General features: G+C 40.7%; 2 protein-coding genes across 23 annotated transcripts in view; one reads left to right on the plus strand and one right to left on the minus strand.

The window, feature by feature from the left end:
- The window catches only part of MEST (mesoderm specific transcript), a 72,659-nt gene extending 64,193 nt beyond the window's left edge, over nucleotides 1-8,466 (plus strand). For 14 of the 21 annotated variants that reach the window (XM_081537088.1, XM_081537083.1, XM_081537087.1 and 11 more), the window contains 10 exons: nucleotides 888-967; nucleotides 1,378-1,455; nucleotides 1,579-1,715; nucleotides 1,850-1,908; nucleotides 3,007-3,047; nucleotides 3,554-3,624; nucleotides 3,873-3,974; nucleotides 5,297-5,373; nucleotides 6,205-6,268; nucleotides 7,190-8,466. In XM_081537088.1, the coding sequence (XP_081393214.1) occupies nucleotides 888-967; nucleotides 1,378-1,455; nucleotides 1,579-1,715; nucleotides 1,850-1,908; nucleotides 3,007-3,047; nucleotides 3,554-3,624; nucleotides 3,873-3,974; nucleotides 5,297-5,373; nucleotides 6,205-6,268; nucleotides 7,190-7,307 (827 nt within the window). In that variant the 3' untranslated portion in view covers nucleotides 7,308-8,466. Of the gene's footprint in view, nucleotides 1-887; nucleotides 968-1,377; nucleotides 1,456-1,578; nucleotides 1,716-1,849; nucleotides 1,909-3,006; nucleotides 3,048-3,553; nucleotides 3,625-3,872; nucleotides 3,975-5,296; nucleotides 5,374-6,204; nucleotides 6,269-7,153 lie in introns of all 21 variants that reach the window. The other 7 variants (XM_081537074.1, XM_081537078.1, XM_081537073.1 and 4 more) reach the window with 1 other exon arrangement.
- Nucleotides 8,467-8,688: 222 nt separating this feature from the next.
- Nucleotides 8,689-19,354, minus strand: part of COPG2 (coat protein complex I subunit gamma 2) — a 462,375-nt gene continuing 451,709 nt past the window's right edge. For both annotated transcript variants that reach the window (XM_081537057.1, XM_081537058.1), the window contains 4 exons: nucleotides 10,793-10,890; nucleotides 9,849-9,987; nucleotides 9,445-9,543; nucleotides 8,689-8,970 (listed from right to left, as the gene is read on the minus strand). In XM_081537057.1, coding sequence (XP_081393183.1) covers nucleotides 8,840-8,970; nucleotides 9,445-9,543; nucleotides 9,849-9,987; nucleotides 10,793-10,890 — 467 coding nt within the window. In that variant the 3' untranslated portion in view covers nucleotides 8,689-8,839. The remainder of the gene's footprint in view (nucleotides 8,971-9,444; nucleotides 9,544-9,848; nucleotides 9,988-10,792; nucleotides 10,891-19,354) is intronic.

Genomic DNA, 19,354 nt, shown 5'->3' on the forward strand with positions numbered 1-19,354 from the left:
AGACTTCTAGGCTAAAGTATATAAAATTTTTAATTGCTTCTAACAAATTATTTTTATAAACCTTATTATCAAATTCTCATGCCAGTGGTGGTATATGCCAGTTTTAAACCTTTAGCAAGGCTACTTACTCTTTAAATGTTTGGCTAATATAAAAGATGTTTATACATTAAAAAATGTTCATGATTATGTTGATTAACCTTTTTTATAGTTGTTAGAATTTTGCAGTAGTCGAGCATTATGCTTTTAATATTCGACTGAGTCTCCAGTGTGGGAAATAAAAGTGTTGGGCAAACAGCATAAACTGAGCTCACTGAGTTGAGCAAGAGTTACTATATTTCAGGGAATTTTTGTGAGGCTGTTTGTTACTAATAGGTACACAGAACTTGTAGTTTGTAAATTGTGAGTGTACTTTTAAGAACTGTGAAAGTTTACTGTGGAAACTCAATTTACGTAACAACAATATAGAATAAAGGGAGAAATAGGGAAATATTTTAAAAACCTAGGTGAAAGTAAGCAGTCTGCCATCAAGTATTTTCATATAAAGTGAGCTATTTACATTTTAAAAAACTGAAGTATAGTTGATTTACAATTAGTTTCAGTGTAGAAAATTAGTGATTTAGTATTTGTTTAGACTATGCTCCACTTAAAATTTTTATAAAATATTGGCTGTATTTACAATTTTTAAATATACTGGAAAAAAGAAAATAGATATCAATGCCTGTTCTTACCTAAAGCAATAAGTTTGCATTTAAAAAAAAATCTATTATTTTAATGTCATTAATTTGGTCAGGGTTTCTTGAGCTTTATACCAGATTACTTGGATTTTTTTTACATCTTCAAAGTTATTTTCTTACAGAGTTGGCCTAACTGCTCTCTCTCCTTCCCAGACTCTGTGGGTGTGGTTGGAAGTCCGGAGATAGTCGTGCTTTTACACGGCTTTCCAACATCCAGCTATGATTGGTACAAGGTAATAAAATCAGACTTCTAGGTCCTACTATGCCTTTAAAATCCAAAATCAAGGATTTTCTTGCAGCAGCAGAAGGCTTTTACGTATCTGAGTTGCTTAATAAAATAGGATTAAATGTAGAACAGTTTCTCATTTACTGTAAGGGAGTAAAAAAAAAAAAAAAAGTCTTTGGCAATCTGGGAGGGATCATTGCTAAGTTAAAAAGTGCTCAAGTTCCTCCCTCAATGGAGATTAATTGTTAGGAATAAAGCACTTTCCAAGAGGATCATTTATGGGCCTGTGGTGGTTTCATGAGACTTTCCCTTTATCAAAGGCTGTTTGTTAAGCTGAGATAGGGATGAGACTCCTTTGTTCCTGTAGGTTGGAGGAGCAGGATTAGAAGGACCAAACCATCCCTTTCTCTCTTATAGATTTGGGAAGGTCTGACCCTCAGGTTTCATCGAGTGATTGCCCTTGATTTCCTAGGCTTTGGCTTCAGTGACAAACCGGTAAGCGGCATCTAGATGGTACAGCGTTGAGGGGTGGGGGTAGGTAAGGATGGAGGGATCGGCCTGGCAGACAGACCTGCACCCTTGACTTCATCCTGTGTGTCTGGGCTCTCCTTTCCCTAGAGGCCGCATCACTATTCCATATTTGAGCAGGCCAGCATCGTGGAGGCGCTTCTGCGACATCTGGGGCTCCAGAGCCGCAGGATCAACCTGTTGTCTCATGACTATGGGGACACCGTGGCTCAGGAGCTGCTCTACAGGTCAGTGAGGCCGTGACTTTCCTACAGGTCTCACTCGTCTAAGATGGTAGAAGTACATTCTTTCTGGCCCTTTTCCCTCTTGGGAGTTTGTCTTCACTGGCTCAGTTAGCTGTGTGTTTCCCTCCCCTCTCTAGATTCAAGCAGAATCGATCTGGTCGGCTTACAATCAAGAGTCTGTGTCTGTCAAATGGAGGTAATTGTATGGAGGAGGGTGGGAAGCGAGGTGTAGCCTAGAAGAGCCATGTTTAGAAATGGCAGTGATGTCTAAATGGTCGTCTGATGATACTGCCAACAGACCCACAGAAAGGAGTGGATCTTTACCTCTCCTGTGCCATGACCATTTTTGTAGTCTGAAGAGATTTACTGACCCTTTCTCAGAATAATGTTTTTGAATATAGTAAATAAGATTACAAAGGAAACTAATTATCTTGATGTAAGTCAATAAAAAGGTGTGTTACTGTAAGATAGGGTATAGTAATATTTTTAAATGTGTTTAATGCATATTCCAGCAAGATCTCATGGTGGGTCTGGTAACAGCTGTGATTAGAAGCAGTGGGGAGCGCAGATGATGCTTCACCATCTCTGTGACAACTGCAGTGGGTTCTGCAGACAGTGGAGATGCAGCCACACGTGCTTCTAACACTGTAGTGGTTTGTGTCAGAAACTCTCAATTCACAGCAGTGCCAAGTTTCAGTTGGAAGTTAGAGAACCCTTAATTAGACCTTTTGGAGATGTTTCCTGTTGTTTGCCTGCCATTGAGCCTGGCTTGTAAATCCATGAATATATCCAGGTGTCCCCCAAATACCTCAGACTACCTTAAGGGCAGATGGGGAGAGGAATCCATCTTTTTATCAGTCATGCTCATGGCTTTCTCCCATGGACTCTGGAAAAAAAAAAATGTAAATGGTAAAACTAGGTTTAAGGACCTACACTTCCTGAAAAATCTCTGGTTTCCTTTGCAGCCCGAAACAGTAACAACACTATGCATTCCAAGGAATGGGTGGAATCACTAAGGGGAGCAAGTCTAGTCATCGCCAGTGTGGATAACTGAGGCATATTTTTCCCTTTTCTCTGCAGTGGGGAAAGTAATCCCAGTGGGATAGAATCTGACCTGGTAAACACAATTCCCTGGAGAATTAATAAATGACAGTACCAAGTTTTTATTTGTAATTCTGTTTTTTGGCAGTAAAAGCCACTAAGGTGACTAATAGGGTGACTAGCCTCTGATGATGAGTCTGTGTTTGGCCTAAAATTGTTGGTAAATGACTAACTTAAGTCTCTTCTCCTACAGGTATATTTCCTGAGACTCACCGTCCTCTCCTTCTACAAAAGGTTGGTTACTCCATGGACCAGCTCCTTAATAGTTTTTCAAATTTATACTGACCTAAGTAATGCTGGGACCTTTCTAAGGGCCCATACCTGCTGTCACAGGCTGTAGTTAAAAAATCTATTTCTTCCCAAACTTACATGTTAATGAAGTTAATTTTTTCCTTAATAAAGGAAAAGTAAAGCAGTAGAAGTAACCCTAGATAAACAAAGCCTTATTTCTGAAAATGAGATCAATAACTATTTTTGGAGAAATATAGCTATCTAAAGACTTAGGACAGATGTTTGAACAAATTGGGATCCTAAAGTCAAATATATCAGTGTAGAATGTCATCTTAAAGGAAATTAGAAGTAGGTTTGTCATCTATGAGAAAAGGATAGATACGCAAATCAAGAAACTGAAAGCCAGTGGATTTAGTTAAAGTCCTTTTTTAGTTCCTAGTATAAAATGTTTTATCCTGGCTAGTTGTCTTCTTTCTTTGGAATCCTGATTTTTACTTTTATACCTGTAGCTTCTCAAAGATGGAGGCATGCTGTCACCCATCCTCACACGGCTGATGAACTTCTTCGTATTCTCTCGAGGGTAAGTTATTGTTAAAGATGGACTTACTTCAGCCCGGGAACAGTGTAGTGAAAAGTTGCTGCATTAAAGCTCTGGGCCAGATCTTAGGACTTGATACTTTAAAGGTGCTGACCACTTGTCAGGCAAGTAGTAGGAGGAATTCATAAAAATCAGTCAAGGGTTGGACATACGTGACTTGAAATTCGAATCATACCTGATGTACTGAGCTCTTCTCACACTTACCTTTCTGCTTTTTTGGACTTACTCAGTCTCACCCCCGTCTTTGGGCCATACACCCGACCTTCTGAGAGTGAGCTGTGGGACATGTGGGCAGGGATACGCAACAATGACGGGAACTTGGTTATCGATAGGTAAGAAACAACTTTTCTTTTGGTTTCCAGAGACACTTTTTTGGGGAGGTAGGGAAAACGTGGGATTGTGTTCTGTTCTGTGCTTTAATAACTTCAAGAAGAGTGCTTATGACGTACGAGGCAAACCGAGAAGTCCTGCTCTGTACTTTCTAAGAAGAAAGAAATTGAGAATAGTTACCACTGAGCCTAAGCCATTTGGCACAAAAAGTTTGGATAAACAGCTGCAAATTCCAGTGCTAATTCAGTTTGTAACTGGCCGATTGACTGGTAAATTGTCTTTGGACCTTTTGTCAATAGTGAGTGCTTCAAAATGTATAATCATAATTCTGAAAGGTGCCTAATTCCTCTCTCAAAGTACAGATTTCTTACTTTTTTGTATCCTTTCTATAGCAACAGGGACTGAGGATTCTCTGTCTTGTACAAAGAATTCCCATCCTTTGGTTCAAACGAGAACGTGGCCGCTTTCACAGAGGGACCTTGAGATAGGATATCTGGAACCGCTTGGGATACGGCCACTTTGCCAGCTGGGTCAGTGTAGCTTCCAGTGTTTTAACTGGTGGCTCTGCTGGGAGTTGTGAGGTCGAAGGAATCATTCCTCCCCCTCACCTCAAACTCACCTGGGATCCTTGAAGATTCATTTTAATATAAAAAAACTGGAAAACAAAGGCCTCTTTTAAAATTCCCTCGTGTTTTTAAGAAAGTAAATATTTCTACAAGGTGATGTTTTAAGTTCACAGAAACAATTGCCAGGCACAGTTATTAGAGCACATGAGTTTGAGTTCTGACATCTTACACTGTAGGGAAAGGGCTCCTCCTCCATTTTATCTGTGGATGATGCAGGAGATGAAGCTTTGTGCTCATGAACTTTTACACTGAGAATTTTAGAAGTAGATGTCAATTTACAGATTACATAGTTGAGTTCTCTTAAAGATGAGAAAACTGAGGTGAAAGGTTACTAACAACTTTTGAGTCACAGTGCTAGTTAGTGGTGGAGCCAAAATCAGAACTTTAGACTCAGACTTTAGTCACTTTTAATCCAAAGTAATTTCCAGCCTTCCTAGATCTCAGTCCCTGCTTCATAAACACAGAGAACCATTAATTCTAACATTGATAGTAGGCATGATCACTGCCATAGCTACGTAGTAGTGAACTCTAGAGGTTAAGAGAAATGAGTAAGTTAAGTGGGCCATTCCCAGGAATGGCAAGGTGCTTCTGGATTAAGAAAATATAGATTGTGTTCCTTGTGGTTCCTGTCAGGCCTTTACATCCATATAACAATAGAAGTTTCTTGTTTTACTCTTGCCGACTTGTCTGTCCTACAGTCTCTTGCAGTACATCAATCAGAGGAAGAAGTTTAGAAGACGCTGGGTGGGAGCCCTTGCCTCTGTATCTATTCCCAGTGAGTATTTCTGTGTTACTTCCTGGCAGGAAAACTGAGGGACCATGGGCTTAAGTAATTGCCAGACGTAGAAAATCAAGATACAAGATACCCAGCTAAATTTGAAAATAAATTTCAGATAAACGACAGATATGTATTTAGAATAAGTATATGCTGTGCGGTATTTGAGACATACTAAAAAAAATTCATTATTTGAAGTTCAGATATAACTGGCCACTCTTATTTAATCTGGCAACCAGTGACATGTGTTGTAGAGAAGTATATAAAACACTGAGTTCCTAACGCAGAAGGCGTTGGTGTCTGTCAGGAGTGTGATTAGACCACTTTCTGTGCTGTGCATTGTTGGTAGTTGCCACAGTCAGTGCTGAACTGCTGGGATGACAGACTGTTGAGATTACTAATCAAGAGGCTATATGTGGTTTCTGCTCATTTGTCTTTTCATTTCTATGGATTTAAAAACAGTGCATGGTCTCACATAGAATAATTAGTGCTCAAGATATCATTGGCTGATTTCAAATGTCAAGGGTCAATTATAAGTGAAGAGAGACTTTAAAGAATGACAGTCCCCTGGATTTATAAAATGGAAATGTTGGAAGTGGGGCTTATTCCTTTTGGTCCAGGGCAAAGAAGAGATGAAGAGAATGAGTGGGTGTTTATAGGTGAAAAGGTCTCAAATGGACTAATTTTTAGGCTTATTCTCATACGTTCCTTGTAAACTACATATTGAAAGAAGCTAGGTTTTCTATTAAAAAATTACTTAAAGAAAAAATTTTGAGGGGTAATTTTATGGTGTGAGAGCTGTTAATAATTCATTCCTCTCCCCTCTTGTAGTTCATTTTATCTATGGGCCATTGGATCCGGTGAACCCCTATCCCGAGTTTTTGGAGCTGTACAGGTGAGTCTCCCTCAGGGGTCTTTGTTTTCCTGATAGTGGTGAACAGGATTGCCTGTTGAGGGCTATTGCTGTAGCCTGTCTCTGACCTCACTGGCTATATTATTCATCTAGGAAACACTTAATAGAGGATGAACTGGGGAAATCTTAACTCTCACATAATGTAAAGATCAAGAAATTCAGTTATACATTCTCTTGGTTTATACAGTCTGTTTTCACTATCCTGGTTATCAATCTACATGTATCACTCTACATATTCCAAGGTGTACAGGTAAGAAAAAGCTATTGTGTGAACCAAGGAATGGAAGTGGATATATTTTAAATGTTTGCTTCAAGTTTGATTGTAAAGCCAACTCATTGGCCTCAGCTGAGGAGACTCTGCGGGAAGAATGAGCTGTGGAAAAGTGCCTTCTCAGGTTGTTCTTCTCTCTAGGTACTTAGTTGGAAGGTGTCGGAATATGAGTGCTTGATTGACAATGTCACATAAAAATGTTCCATACCTTCACATGGCCTAGTAGAAACAACCCAGTAGTAAATAGCTTGCATTTAATTTTAAACAGACTACCCTCTCATCTCCTCAGGGTAAGTAAGGTCTTTTGTCTTTACTCGGACAGTGAGTTGCTGAGTGGCCACTTCCCTAAGGAGTTGGAAGTCATCCTGCTCTGACCTGTGTTGCATATGTGTTGTATTTTCACATTGTGGTCTGTTGGAATATTTAAAAACTAGTCTGTATACATCATAAATGGAATTAGCATGTTTATCTGCCTAAAGATACAATTCCAAAGTAGAAAGTGAATAAGCTCTTTGTTGGTTCTTTCCAGTGTGGTATGTCCGCAGGGGCATTTACTAGGGCTGCCCACTGGCTTACACCCCTCCCTCTCCCTCCAGCCTCAAGTTCACCTCCATGCTGTTCTCTTCCACTAGGAAAACGCTGCCGCGGTCCACAGTGTCGATTCTGGATGACCACATTAGCCACTATCCACAGCTAGAGGATCCCATGGGCTTCTTGAATGCATATATGGGCTTCATCAACTCCTTCTGAGCTGGAAAGAGTAGCTCCCCTGTATTACCTCCCCTATTCCCTTATCTGTTGTGTAATCCACTTAGGAAGAAATGCCCAAAAGAGGTCCTGGCCACCAGACACTATTCTCTCACTAAAGTCCACCTGACTCACACTGGTGAACAGCACATAGTAAAAAGCCAGCAGAAGCTGTAAGGTGACTTGACGATGGTCCACCTCCCATTCCTTTGACATCTGATCAAGTGTATGGACTTGCCTTTGTCTTTGTGTTACATAGGAAATTATGATGGGCACTACCACTCACTGATGCAGAAAGATAGACATTCTTTTGCATAAAAGTCTTTGAAACACTTCTGTGGACTTTTCTGAAGTATTTGGAAATGCTGATTTCTGGTCCTGATTGGAATTATCTAAAGGTGCTGCCTTCACCTTGCCTTGAATGGCTTTGAGTTCTCTAAGTGACACAGCTTCAAGTGAGAATGAGTTTCCCTTGTCATAACTTTGGATTTAGTTTCACTAGCTGCTTCTAGTTGTAGACATTTTGTTAGACTTTGGTTTAAATAATGCAGTATTCTAAGTATACTTCAAGACTATGATTTCCCTATACTTATTATATATATAGATACTAAACCAGCAGACACTCTAGCAGACCTTAAACATTTCATTTGCGTAAACTGAACTAAATCCAAGCTATTTACAGAATTTCCTAAAATCACAGGACATTTAAGACAGTAGCCTCTGTGCCAGAGTTTTACTGTTATTTTGCTGTTAGAACTGATCCTTCCAGCTAATAACAGTCAGACTCTTCATACCTCAGTGCATAGAAGCATGTCCCTCCTGAGCTAGTGGAGAGGAGGGGAGCGTTGTACAGTCCAAGTCACCGGGCTGAATGTATACTGACTGCTTAACTTCTCGTTGGTTGTCCCAGAGAGGGTTCCTCGTGTAGCTCAGCAGTTCCTGTACTTTACAGACAGGAAAGTTCCAGAAACTTAAAAAACAAAGTCTGAAAGGCCTATGAGCAAACGGTGCTGAATACTTTTTTTTAAGCCGCAGTTTCATTGTCTTAGTAGTTAAAGCAGGATTATTAAGTGGTGATTTATATTTTTTTTATTAGCAACTTCAAGTATAACAACTGGAATAAGTGTTTATTTTCTATTAATAAAAATGAATTTTGACAAAAGTGGACTCTGGCTCCCCCTCCCCCACCACCCCTCTGGGATAGAAGCTTTCCAACATTGCCAGGAGCTTTCAGATACACATTAAAGAATTCAATGAAGTTAAGCAGCCGGGGTATAGGATAGTATTTGATTTTCAAGCTCACCAAAAGCTGTACTATCATACCAAAGCTGACCAAGTGTATTAAAAAGGAACAACAACAGAAAGACATGCACAAGGACAGACGTTTGCTTGATCTGCTGGCTCAGGGCCAAATATTTAATTTGCTTTTTTGAGGTCATTAATTTTTAAAAGTATGATCTGGGAAATTCATGCCAATAGCCTGAAAGCCCACCGACAGTGAAGGGTACATCAATTTCAACTCGCCCAATAAAACCTTATCCAACAGAAGCCAAGATGACATCTACAGGTGTTCCCTCTTTGCTTCTGACAGTCACCCGCATGGTCACCCCATCTGCTAAGGCCAGCCTGGACCTTACCAGTAAATCATAGCCACCTCGGTATACACCTGAGAGGAAAGGAAGAGAGGAAACCATGTTAAGAACTCAAAACAAGCTCTGAATAATGAAACTTCTCATGCTCTGCCTGCATTTCCTTTCTATTATTTTAGTCTAGCTTTTCTAGAGATTTGTGCCTATGGTGGGAACTGAATCCTACATACAAATTCTCAATACTCTTTTATATTCCCATAATACCAGGTACAGAGAAGGTATTCAATAATACTGATAGGGAGTACTTAAGGTGGGGGCATTGGTAGCTATAGGAGAGATTTAAGTGCTTTGGGCCAAATATGCATCTTAAGAGAACAACCTAAGAATAGCATGCAAATTAAACAGCTAAAACAGATTGTTCAGTTTGATGGGGCTTCAAGCTGTAACTCTGATAACAATGGGACAGTAGCAGGGCATGAGATGCCCATGCACATCCCTTCCTATCAAATTCTGCAACAAAATAAAGGAGCAATCTGATGAAGGTTTCTTACCTGCCAGATAGAGGGAATGGGAATTCTTGTTCTCAGGTACTTTGTCTGACCTCTCACATGGCTGCATGCCCAGAAATGTGATGATGTTGTTGACAGCTTCTGTGTTGGGAAGATGGATGCAGCAGTATCAGAAAAGGTCAGCGTAGGGGTTTGCCTCTGTACTAGTTTGGGCGGGGTGGGGGGTGGGGTGGGGTGGTAGAGGTAGGGACTGGCGGTGGTGTGTGCAGGGAGGTGACTGGATTGGAAGTGGGCTGACTCAGATGATGAAGACAGGGTTCTGGCCTTTTAAGTGAAACAGTTGGTGAAGTATTTAAAGAAAAGGGAGTCCTTCTGGAATAACAAATGTGCCTATTAGGTGTTAGACTGTTATTAGGCAATACACTATTTAGGAAAATTGTTCTCACCTTCAAGAGTTTTGGTAGAACTGAGGGCAAAGGTCTCCTCTTTCTCAAAGGTGTCGCCTACCTCCTCCCAGGCAGCAGCAAAGTTAGGCTTCATTACCTTCTGAATGTGGTCAGACACAGTCACTTCAAGATCTTCTAGCTAGTAGGTTAACAAGCAGGGGTCAGAAAATGAACATCCTCTCAGTTCAGAACAAACATGGAAGAGACTAGTTCATTTGGTTTTATCATCCTGTGTTATATCCTTTGCAGGAGCCTAGGAAAAACTACTAAACTCAACTAAAACTTCAGACTAGTTTGAAGTTCTGTAGTCTGGATAAGTCAAACAGCATAGGGGATAAGTCAAATAGCATAGGCCCTGACAAAGGAAAGCAAAAAACCAGGTTGTTTGGCAAGACCTGTATTCAGATAAGCATCTGTAGCCCTGGGGTAGGTACAGAGCAGTCATGTTCCCACATATCACCATCGAGTTCAGGCTGTATGCGGCCTTCTGAACTCTGCATTTTCTAACAGGTAGATTTTTCCATAATAAAACTTTCCCTGAATTCTTTGAAGCCTTTGCCATCCATGTTGTGGCTGTATCATAAGCAAATTAAAAGTTGCCGGACAAAACAAAAAAATCCCAATTCTTAATACTTTAAATAAAACTGATCTCAATGAAGACTGTGTAATTATTTTCATCTCTGAATTATCCTTATTACAAAGACATTAGAAAGGGTGAGTTTTGCATTAACCAGTCATGGAGTGGTAAATCCCAATTCTCTTTGGCATGAGGCACTCCCATGACAGGAGATTTAACCCAGGTCCTCCTCAGCTGTAGTGTGTTTGACAAGAATACAGTCTCATAAGTTCATGTCAGATGTTCCTAGAAAAATGTTCTCTCTGGACAGAAGTCACTCGGTGGAGCACGGGGTCAGAGTGAGTCCTTCTGTGCAGGGGAGACTCACCACGTACTCGTCATCATATCCCTCCTCAGCGGGAACCCCCGTGTCAGGGTCGCAGTCCCGGACAGTGAACTTCATGGTGCAGCTAAAGGTGCCTGCAGCTGGAGAAGACAGAGCAGGCGAGCCTGTGTCAGTGGGCTGCATGAGCACACAGCTTCCATCAGTAACTTAGGAAGCACTATCTGTCCTTGGCTCTGTGTTCTGAATTATCAAGTGAAACATATGTAGGCTGTTCTCTAGGGTCATAGTTCTCACAAGAAGCCTGTAGGCTGGACTTTGAAATCTGTTTCCTGCTGCGAGTCAGAATAGTACAGAAAAGAAGACAGGAGCAAAACTCCGTTTTTATATTCAGATAAGGAAAGCAGGGGGTAGAGCTCAGTGGCAAAGCATCTGACTATGGATCAGGAAAGCAGCAGGGGAGACACTTTCTAAGGAACTTTTCACCACACCAGTCAAAACATTAAGAACCACTGCTCTATGAGCTGACAAAGCATAAAATATGGATAGTTAAAAGCACACAGATCATTAATCCTGACCAAGTATATCAGAGTCTCAGTATCTTTTACAAATAATATCTATAGATTGTGGACCAACAGTGGATTTACAGATCACCAGAATGAACTTGCAGTACGTCAACTTTTAACCTGTAGTGAGTAGGTCAGTAATGAAGTTCTAATATTGGTAAAGTCAGTGTCGTACAATGGAAAAGCAAGTGGGCAATGGTATGTTTTGAGATAATCAGTGGAAATAATAAGAAAAGAAGGAAAATGAAGTCTTCATGAAGAAGATAGGATTTTCTAAATTGTTTGAAGGAGGGTATTTATTAGTCATGGGTGAAGAAAAGGCACATAGGGTCTAGTCCATGGTCTGGAAGAGGGTTATCAGTTTAAACAGTTTTGTGTGTGTATGAAACTGTGGAGTTAGAAAGCTGGGGGGATAGGCAAGGACAGGAAAGAACAGACTCAGATTGTGTGTGTGTATGTGAGAGAGAGGGAGGGAGAGGGAGAGAGAGAAACTGTTAGAAAGCTGGGGGATAGGCAAGGAAAGGAAAGAACAGACTCAGATGTAAAGACCATGTGTGACAGGTTGGAGAGTGGGACTTTCATTTGCTCAATCTTAACTTTAGTAAACTCCCTCCGTTCAAAAATATAGAAAATGTCAATACATTTATAATGCAAAGGTGTAAATAAATGTGCCAGACCCTTAGCTAAAAAGATGACTAAGACATGACCTCTCTCCCCACAGCTGATTAGGAGTTGAATAAGAATGTGTGTGCGAGATCTACCTCTATACACCTGTGGCATTACAATTCAATGCCATAGATTCTTTAATGTAAGTTTTAACCGAGTGCTATGTGGGAATTCAGGATTAACAGCCTGGGAAAATTACAATAAATTTGAAAGGATGTACAGTTTAATCGGATTTAAAAAGATGCAAAAGAGCTTCGGCAAGCAGAGGAAGGTACACAAGCCAAAGGAAAGAGGCCAGAAAGGCATGGTGTAAATGGAAGCAGTAAGAGAGATGCTAGTACATAGGTGCTGAGAAGAGAATGTTTAGGAACAAATCTGAAATATTTTATATTTCCAAGGAAGGAGAATAGATATTTTCCAGCAGGCTCTAGTGAGCTTAAGCAGTCAAGAGATTAAAATGTTAGAGATAATTGAAGCCACTGCTAGGAATCCTATAAAGAATAGGCCTGAATTCAGAAAGCAAGTGAACTTACTCAAGTATACTGAAAACAGATGGTGGGAGCTGGATTGCCCCACATAGGAAAGGACGTACCTATCAATTACAGAATCTGTTTCAGTGCAGTAGGGGGTTGATTGATGAATGATCTTGGTTAAACTGAGGGTTTTCTGCAGGAGGAAGGTGGAAGAATAAAGAAGTAGAAATGAACACAAATTTAGAATGGGTCAGTTGAGTTATTTAAAAAAAAAAAAGGAGAAGATGGGACTATGGTATGGACAAAGGTCAAATAAAAATGGAGAGGCAGGGCAGATGCTGAGTCATAGAAGATTATGGGGTATGGTGAACCCCATGCTGGTTCACTGAGGCCACTGGAAAATAAGGAAGAGCAGTAAAGAGAGATGGAACAATGGTAGATCAGAGACTGGGCTACCTGGTTAAATTTTATTATAAGTAAAGACACAAGACACTATGTATAAGCAAGTGATAAGGAAAAATGGATTAAGAAAGTAAATGGGAGTGGTATTAATACAGATAATGTTCCTGACACTTTTGTGGCAAATTTTCAATTAAATGGTTTGGTTGATACAGTGAAAAGTTACATGCAGTCTAAGGTGAACTCCAGTAAAAACCCAGTGGTAGCAATCACTTATTGTTGTGAGAGAGGATGACTACTAACACGAGCAATGAGGAGAGTGGGTGAGAGAGCCTTTCCATAGTAGGAGGACAAGACTGAGCCCCTTGCCATGACAAAGATAAGCGCTTCATGAACCACACAAGGCGGATAACAAGGGAACAGGGGAGGAATGCCTTGAAGATCTGCATTAAAACTGTTCCCAGAAAGGAGGCTTGTCTTGTGAGGACTGACTGAAAATGGGAGATAACTGTTGAGCAAACCTGTATGGAAAAAACCCCAAAACATAGAATTAAATAAAAGCTGGATGCTGGAAGACAAGCAAGGCAAGAGCTGTGTGACTTAGGCTGGGGTGCAGGAGATGCACTGTGGCAAATGGCAGATTGGGAGATTTGGTAGGGAGCTGCCAGGTCTCAGCCACTGGAGGGAAGACTGTGACTAAGTAAGTGGGATTATGAGGCGATTCCAGAAAGCTTTGTTGGAATGATAGTTACAGAGAAGGATATGGTCAGTGGGGCAGAGGATAAGAGGATAAGAGGGATGGGCCAGAAACACAGGCTACCCGCAGCATTCGCCACAGGTCTGGACCGAACTGAGAAGAAAGGGGTGTACAGAGAGTGAGGGGAGTCAAGGCAAATGAAAAAAAGCGAGTGGGGCAGTGAGTGCCAAAAATGAGGAGTATGTGCCCTCCAGGAAAATGCTACACACATGGCAGGAGGGGTGCTGAAGATAAGGCTGTTCTCTAGGACAAATATGGGGGGCAAGGAAGAAAGGTACAGAACCGAAAGATTAAACTGCTCCCAGGCAGAAAGGAGCTGCTGAGGAATGACAGAGGTCAACATGAAGGATAAGTCAGCATTTCTGGGCCAATAGTCAGGATGGAATAAAGAAAGAACAGAGAGACTGGAGGCAAAGAAATGGAAATACTGTATAGTGGAGAGCAGAGAAGGCAGAGAGGTGTGGAACAAAGATTTTGAATCGAGAACCCCACCAGAGCTCAGCAGGGTCTAACGGGACACGTTTTGGATATAAAGACCGTATGGGGATGAGAAGTACACAAAGTGTGAGGCCAAAGACTGGAGTGGGAGGAAGGACCAGATGAGCTCTTCAAGCACCAATCTGGAGGGAAATTGTCAAAGGACTTGGGTGACAGGAAAGTATATAAGGAAGCTGGTTACAATGAATGCAGATAAAAGCCCATTGCTGACATCTTTAGAGATTAGGTTTGACTTATTAGAGGACGTGAAGAGGTAGTTTGGCCAGAGGACAGATTATTGTAGTAGATGGGGACATGAGTGAAGATTCTGAAGGAAATATACCCAAAGAAAAGTATTTTGCATCCATTTCATCCATAAATAGATGGTAAATGAAAGGGTGATGGAGAGCTGAGATATGGTAATTACTGCAGTGCACCATTAAAATTGGTTACTCTTAGAAGTTACCCTATTATGGCTAAAAGTGACAGACATTTCCTAGGGAGATTTGTGTGGAAAAAATTCTGGAGGAAGAGAGAGGTGAGAAGATGGAGGCTAGAAGCATAAAACAGAAGTTAGAGGGTTTAAGTTGGGGTGCTGAATATAAGGTGAGAGTAGGGAAGGGCAGTAAAGAGGGCCAGAAGGAGGAACACTGGAAAAGGGCAGAGATGTGTATTAAGTAGAGAGATGGGAGCTAAGCTAGATTACAACCAAAGAGGAGAGAGGATGTGAAGAGGAAGTGGCAAATGAGAGTTGGTGTTAATGAGTGAGTGCCTAACAGAATCTGGAAATCTTTGCTCCAGTGACCAATAGAGTGATAACATTGAAGAGTCTAAAGGCGATGGATCTGAGCCATGGCCAGTGGCAGAATCCTGTGAAGGTCTGTACTGAACTGAAGAGTGCAAATGTACTCATAATAGTGTGCAGGAAACAAGGAAGATGAAAGAAAAACACTACTCAGTCCATGAGGAATGCTACAAAGGTAGTTGCTGAAAAAACTAGTGATGTAGGTAACAGTGTTTATCTAGAGTCAATCAAAGAAAAGAGCAGAAGAGCCTGCAGAAGAGATGGGGTCATGTGAAGACTGGCAGATACTGCAGGAGGGAGTTGGCACTGTACTTATACCAGAGATCATGATTAAATAAGAAAGAAGAGAGATGGGAAACTACACAAGGGAAGAACTACGTGAAGAGTAGTTGAGAACAGGTGGAGTGGCATGGGCAGATAAGATGAGGAACAGTTTCCCAGAATGGGAACTTCTGTAAGATCTTATAACAGGTCTAATTGGTCAAATGATGGTTCTTAACACCAGACTCTGAAAAGCAGTATACACAATGGGAGAAGAACAGGGCCTAAAAGTAGTGGGATGTTTTGGTGGGAAGTTTAGTTAGGAGGATTAAAAACAGGCTAGCAACCTTAAAGACACCAAGATAAATCTCTGAGCACTTGGTTCTGTAGCATGGATCATGAGGTAAGTGGCTAGGGATATGTTGTAAACCCAGCTGAAAAGTAAAACTTCATTTATTATTTTAATGTATAGATGGTAGAGGAAATTCTGCTATATGTAATTAAGATGTGGGAGGGCAAAAACCAAAGGGAGAGACAAACGAATATCATGCAAATGCCACGTTAAAGTTATCCTTAGAATTCTGCCATGTGAAGGTTTTCTGAAAGTGAAGAGACAGCTACAGGGGAGAGAACCTGGCCAGGGAGAGCTGTTTCCAAGGAGACTGAATCCACTTGAATGCAACAGAATGGTAGCTAAAACAAGAAGAGAAGCTAAAGATAAGGTAGCATATTTGTTTAGGGCAAGGCAGGGAACGAGAAAACGAATCAGAGAGTGACATTACAGATGCCCCCTGATTAAAAGAATGCCATTTGAAGAAGGACAGGTATTGACTAGAGAGAGAAGATCCCATATGTGGGCCAAAAGACACAGAAGAGGGCACGGGATGGGGGGAGTTAAAGCCAAGAGGAGTGCTGTACAGACAAGAGGACGACTCTGAGTGGATGGTAACAAGCAAAACCATAGGACCCTAAGGATTCCCAGAATGGGGAAACCTATAGGTGTGAAGATGGGCCTAAGTGGCCAGTGTGTTGGATGTCAGCCAGACTGCAATGACTAGTCTCTACAATGGGAGAGAAACAGAGGCTTGAAAAGGAGTGACAGTCAGGAGTAGACTCACTCCTGATGCCTTCATTGGCAATTTTAAATTAAAGGGCTTGGTTTTTGTTAGAAAATTCTTTGGCCCCACTATATCCACTGAATCAGCAATTTGGAGTGGGACTCAGCCGTTTGTATTTTAACAAACTGCAGTTTGAGAGCCACTGCTTTAGATAAAGGCAGATAAGGAGTAATTCTGATTAAAAAATCTGCTAGCAAGCAGTCATACTAGGATTAGTTGAAAATAAGAGAAGCAACTGAGGAGACTTGTAAGAAAAGACAGTAGATAAGGGGAGAATGGTGGCTATAGAAAGGGAAAGGGCTGTGTGACTTAAGACTTGGGTGGGAAGCTTGCAAGAAGTAACATGAGTAGGGGCATGAAAGAGTGCTAGAGTGAGAAATCCTGGGACATGGGAGAGGAGGAACCTGAATAGAGTGATTTTTGTTAATCTAGATCACAACCACTCAAAGAGAGGAAGGAGGGAATGTGGCTACATAAGAACTGAGGTGATGAGGGGGGAACTGTTCAGGAGGCTTTGTAGAAGACAGGCTACAGGGGCTGGAACTATATAATCTAGTCCAGGGTCTGAACAGTGACTGCTGAATGTGACATGTTCCTTTATCTAGATATGGGAATATGTAGACACCCAGTCTCTGAATGAAAGAGGGATGCTTATAAGGTACCATTTTTAATAAGGCAAAAAGGAGTACAATAGTAAAGTTAAAATTGCTGCCAGATGAAACGGTATCACTTAATATTGACGAAGAAACTCTCACTGATACTATGTGGAGGCATATGGCACCACACCTGAGCCAGAGCCCATGATGAAAAGGAAGAAGACAGCTTAGCAGCTCTCTAGGGGAAAAGCTTGTCTAAAGAGTAGAAAATTGGTTTTGAGTGAGGGAGAGAGTGGGGGTGAGGAGAGGAGGAAACCTCAAAAAGAATATGCATTCATTGCTATGAAAGTTGAAGATATATGGGGGAATTCTCCAAAGAGAAATTGACTATATGAGGGATGTTAAAGATATACTCAGAAGTTAAAGAAATATATTAGAATTTACAGAAGCTAAGAGAAGCACCTGGGGAGACTTGTATGAAAAAATAGCAAAGAAGGAAAGAGCAAAAGAGGTTAGAAGCTAAATAAGGAGAAAGTGTGTGTGAATTAGGGTGAAGAACATGCAGTGTTGAAGAATAAACATGGAAGGGCACTGAAGAGCGCTAAATGGGAACATCAGGGAATGGGAACTGGAGATGTGTCAGAGTTGTGTGTGAATATGGAGGGAAAGTGAGGTTAAAAGGTAGCCAACAAGAACTGGAGTATGAAGTTTTGCGGTCCAGGATGCTTTTTGGAAAAATACTAGGAGTAATGGGTGTGGTCAATAAGAGTGAAAGGTCAGAAACAGGCCAAGTGGGATGGACATAAAAGGCAGGCCAGTGACAGGAACCCTGTGGAAGTTTCTGTTGAACCGATAGTTCAAACAAATGCTGTGGGAAAGAGTGTGGGACACTTAGAGAAGACAGCAGGGGCTGAGCAGCGAGTGCCCAAAATGAGGGGATATCTGTCCCGAAGCAACAACTGGATCTGTAAGCATGCTGTAAATGTAGGTGGAAGCTGAAAGGAGGGACGCAGAAGACCAAGAAGCATGCTTCTCTAGGGCAACGTAGGAAGAGGTGGAAAGGAATGAAAGAGCAGTGAAGCTTCCTGCAGATGTGGAGGGTTGATTTAAGAATGGTGTTTATTGACTGGTGGGTCATGGTACAGTATTTGGACTAAGTTTATGATGGACTACGAAGGAAAAGAGAGTTCGTGAAGTGAATGAAGGACTACTGGATGAACTAGAGAAGGCTTAAGAATAGTGGAGTGGCAGCAATAGAGATCAGGTATGCAATAATGAGACGCAGAATGGAGATCTTGATATAAGTTTAAATGTTCACATTGGATGGGAAGGCTCAATGGTAATGAGTGGTGTATCTGTTAACAGAATTTCAAGGACCTAGATAAAAATGGGAATTAGTAGACTAGAATGCTGAGAGTAAATTACTCAGAGTAAATTAGAATGCTATAAAATTTTTTAATTAAAAGCTTGTTTAATAGGAGAATTTAAAGGAGTTTTATTAAGACATGTCTCATAAAAAGACATTGTTAGTAACCTTAAAACACATCAGGATTGACCAATTAGGGAGCATGGGCCAGTGGTTCTTCTGTAGAGAAGAATATTTGTATTTCTTGAGGAATGGTTGGGGATCATTAGGGAGGTAAACCTCAGCAGAAAAATACTGTCCTTTGCTGTGATATAGGACAGTAGCTGAAATGGTTAGTTAAGATATGGTAGAGCATAAAAGAATAAGAAAGAAGAGGTGGTTTTAATCTTAAGTAATGGGAGCATTGCATGAATTAGAATGGGGTTCTCAGTAGAGTAGCAAAAAGGCAAATGAGATATGAACTGAAGAGACCTGGAATGGAGAAGTCTGTTAGATCTCAGAAGAGGTCTGATTGGTTAAAAATCTTTGCTGTTAAAGAGGACAGGGAGTGGTGTATACAATGAGAGAGAAGTAAAGGCTTGCATATAAATGAGTAGGAGTTAGAAAGTAGACTAGCACTTACAGTCTTGATGGAAAAAAAAAATGGGACAATTTATATGTATATATAAAAAACCCTCAAATATAGCAGTACATATTATTTATGGGTATATAAATATTTATGAAAAGTATAACAATATGTTTATCAAATTATTTAGTGATTTTTCTCTTAGGAAAGAGGTAAATGATTCTTAAGTGGTATGTAAGTCTCAATTATATGTGCACTGTTCTGTTCCTTTAAAAAATACCAATCAAATATAGTATAAAGTCAAGATATAAAGAAGTGAGGTAGTAGGTATATGAATTTGGGGAGAATAAAACATTTTAAAGGGCTGGGTTGATAAGAATGGTTAGAAGGGAAAGTTAGGATGATAAGTCATTGATAGCAACCTGAAAGACTGGCTTGACTAGAAAGTGCAGGTGAGTGGTTTATCTGGTGAAAAGATGAACTGTATTTGGTAAGAAGTAAATGTAAGTATGCTTCAAGAGTACACCTCAAGAGTAGACTAATGTATCCCTCACTATG

This window comes from Giraffa tippelskirchi, chromosome 10 (assembly GCF_054371585.1).
Source record: "Giraffa tippelskirchi isolate mGirTip1 chromosome 10, T2T-mGirTip1v1.2.pri, whole genome shotgun sequence".
Taxonomy (NCBI): Eukaryota; Metazoa; Chordata; class Mammalia; order Artiodactyla; family Giraffidae; genus Giraffa; species Giraffa tippelskirchi.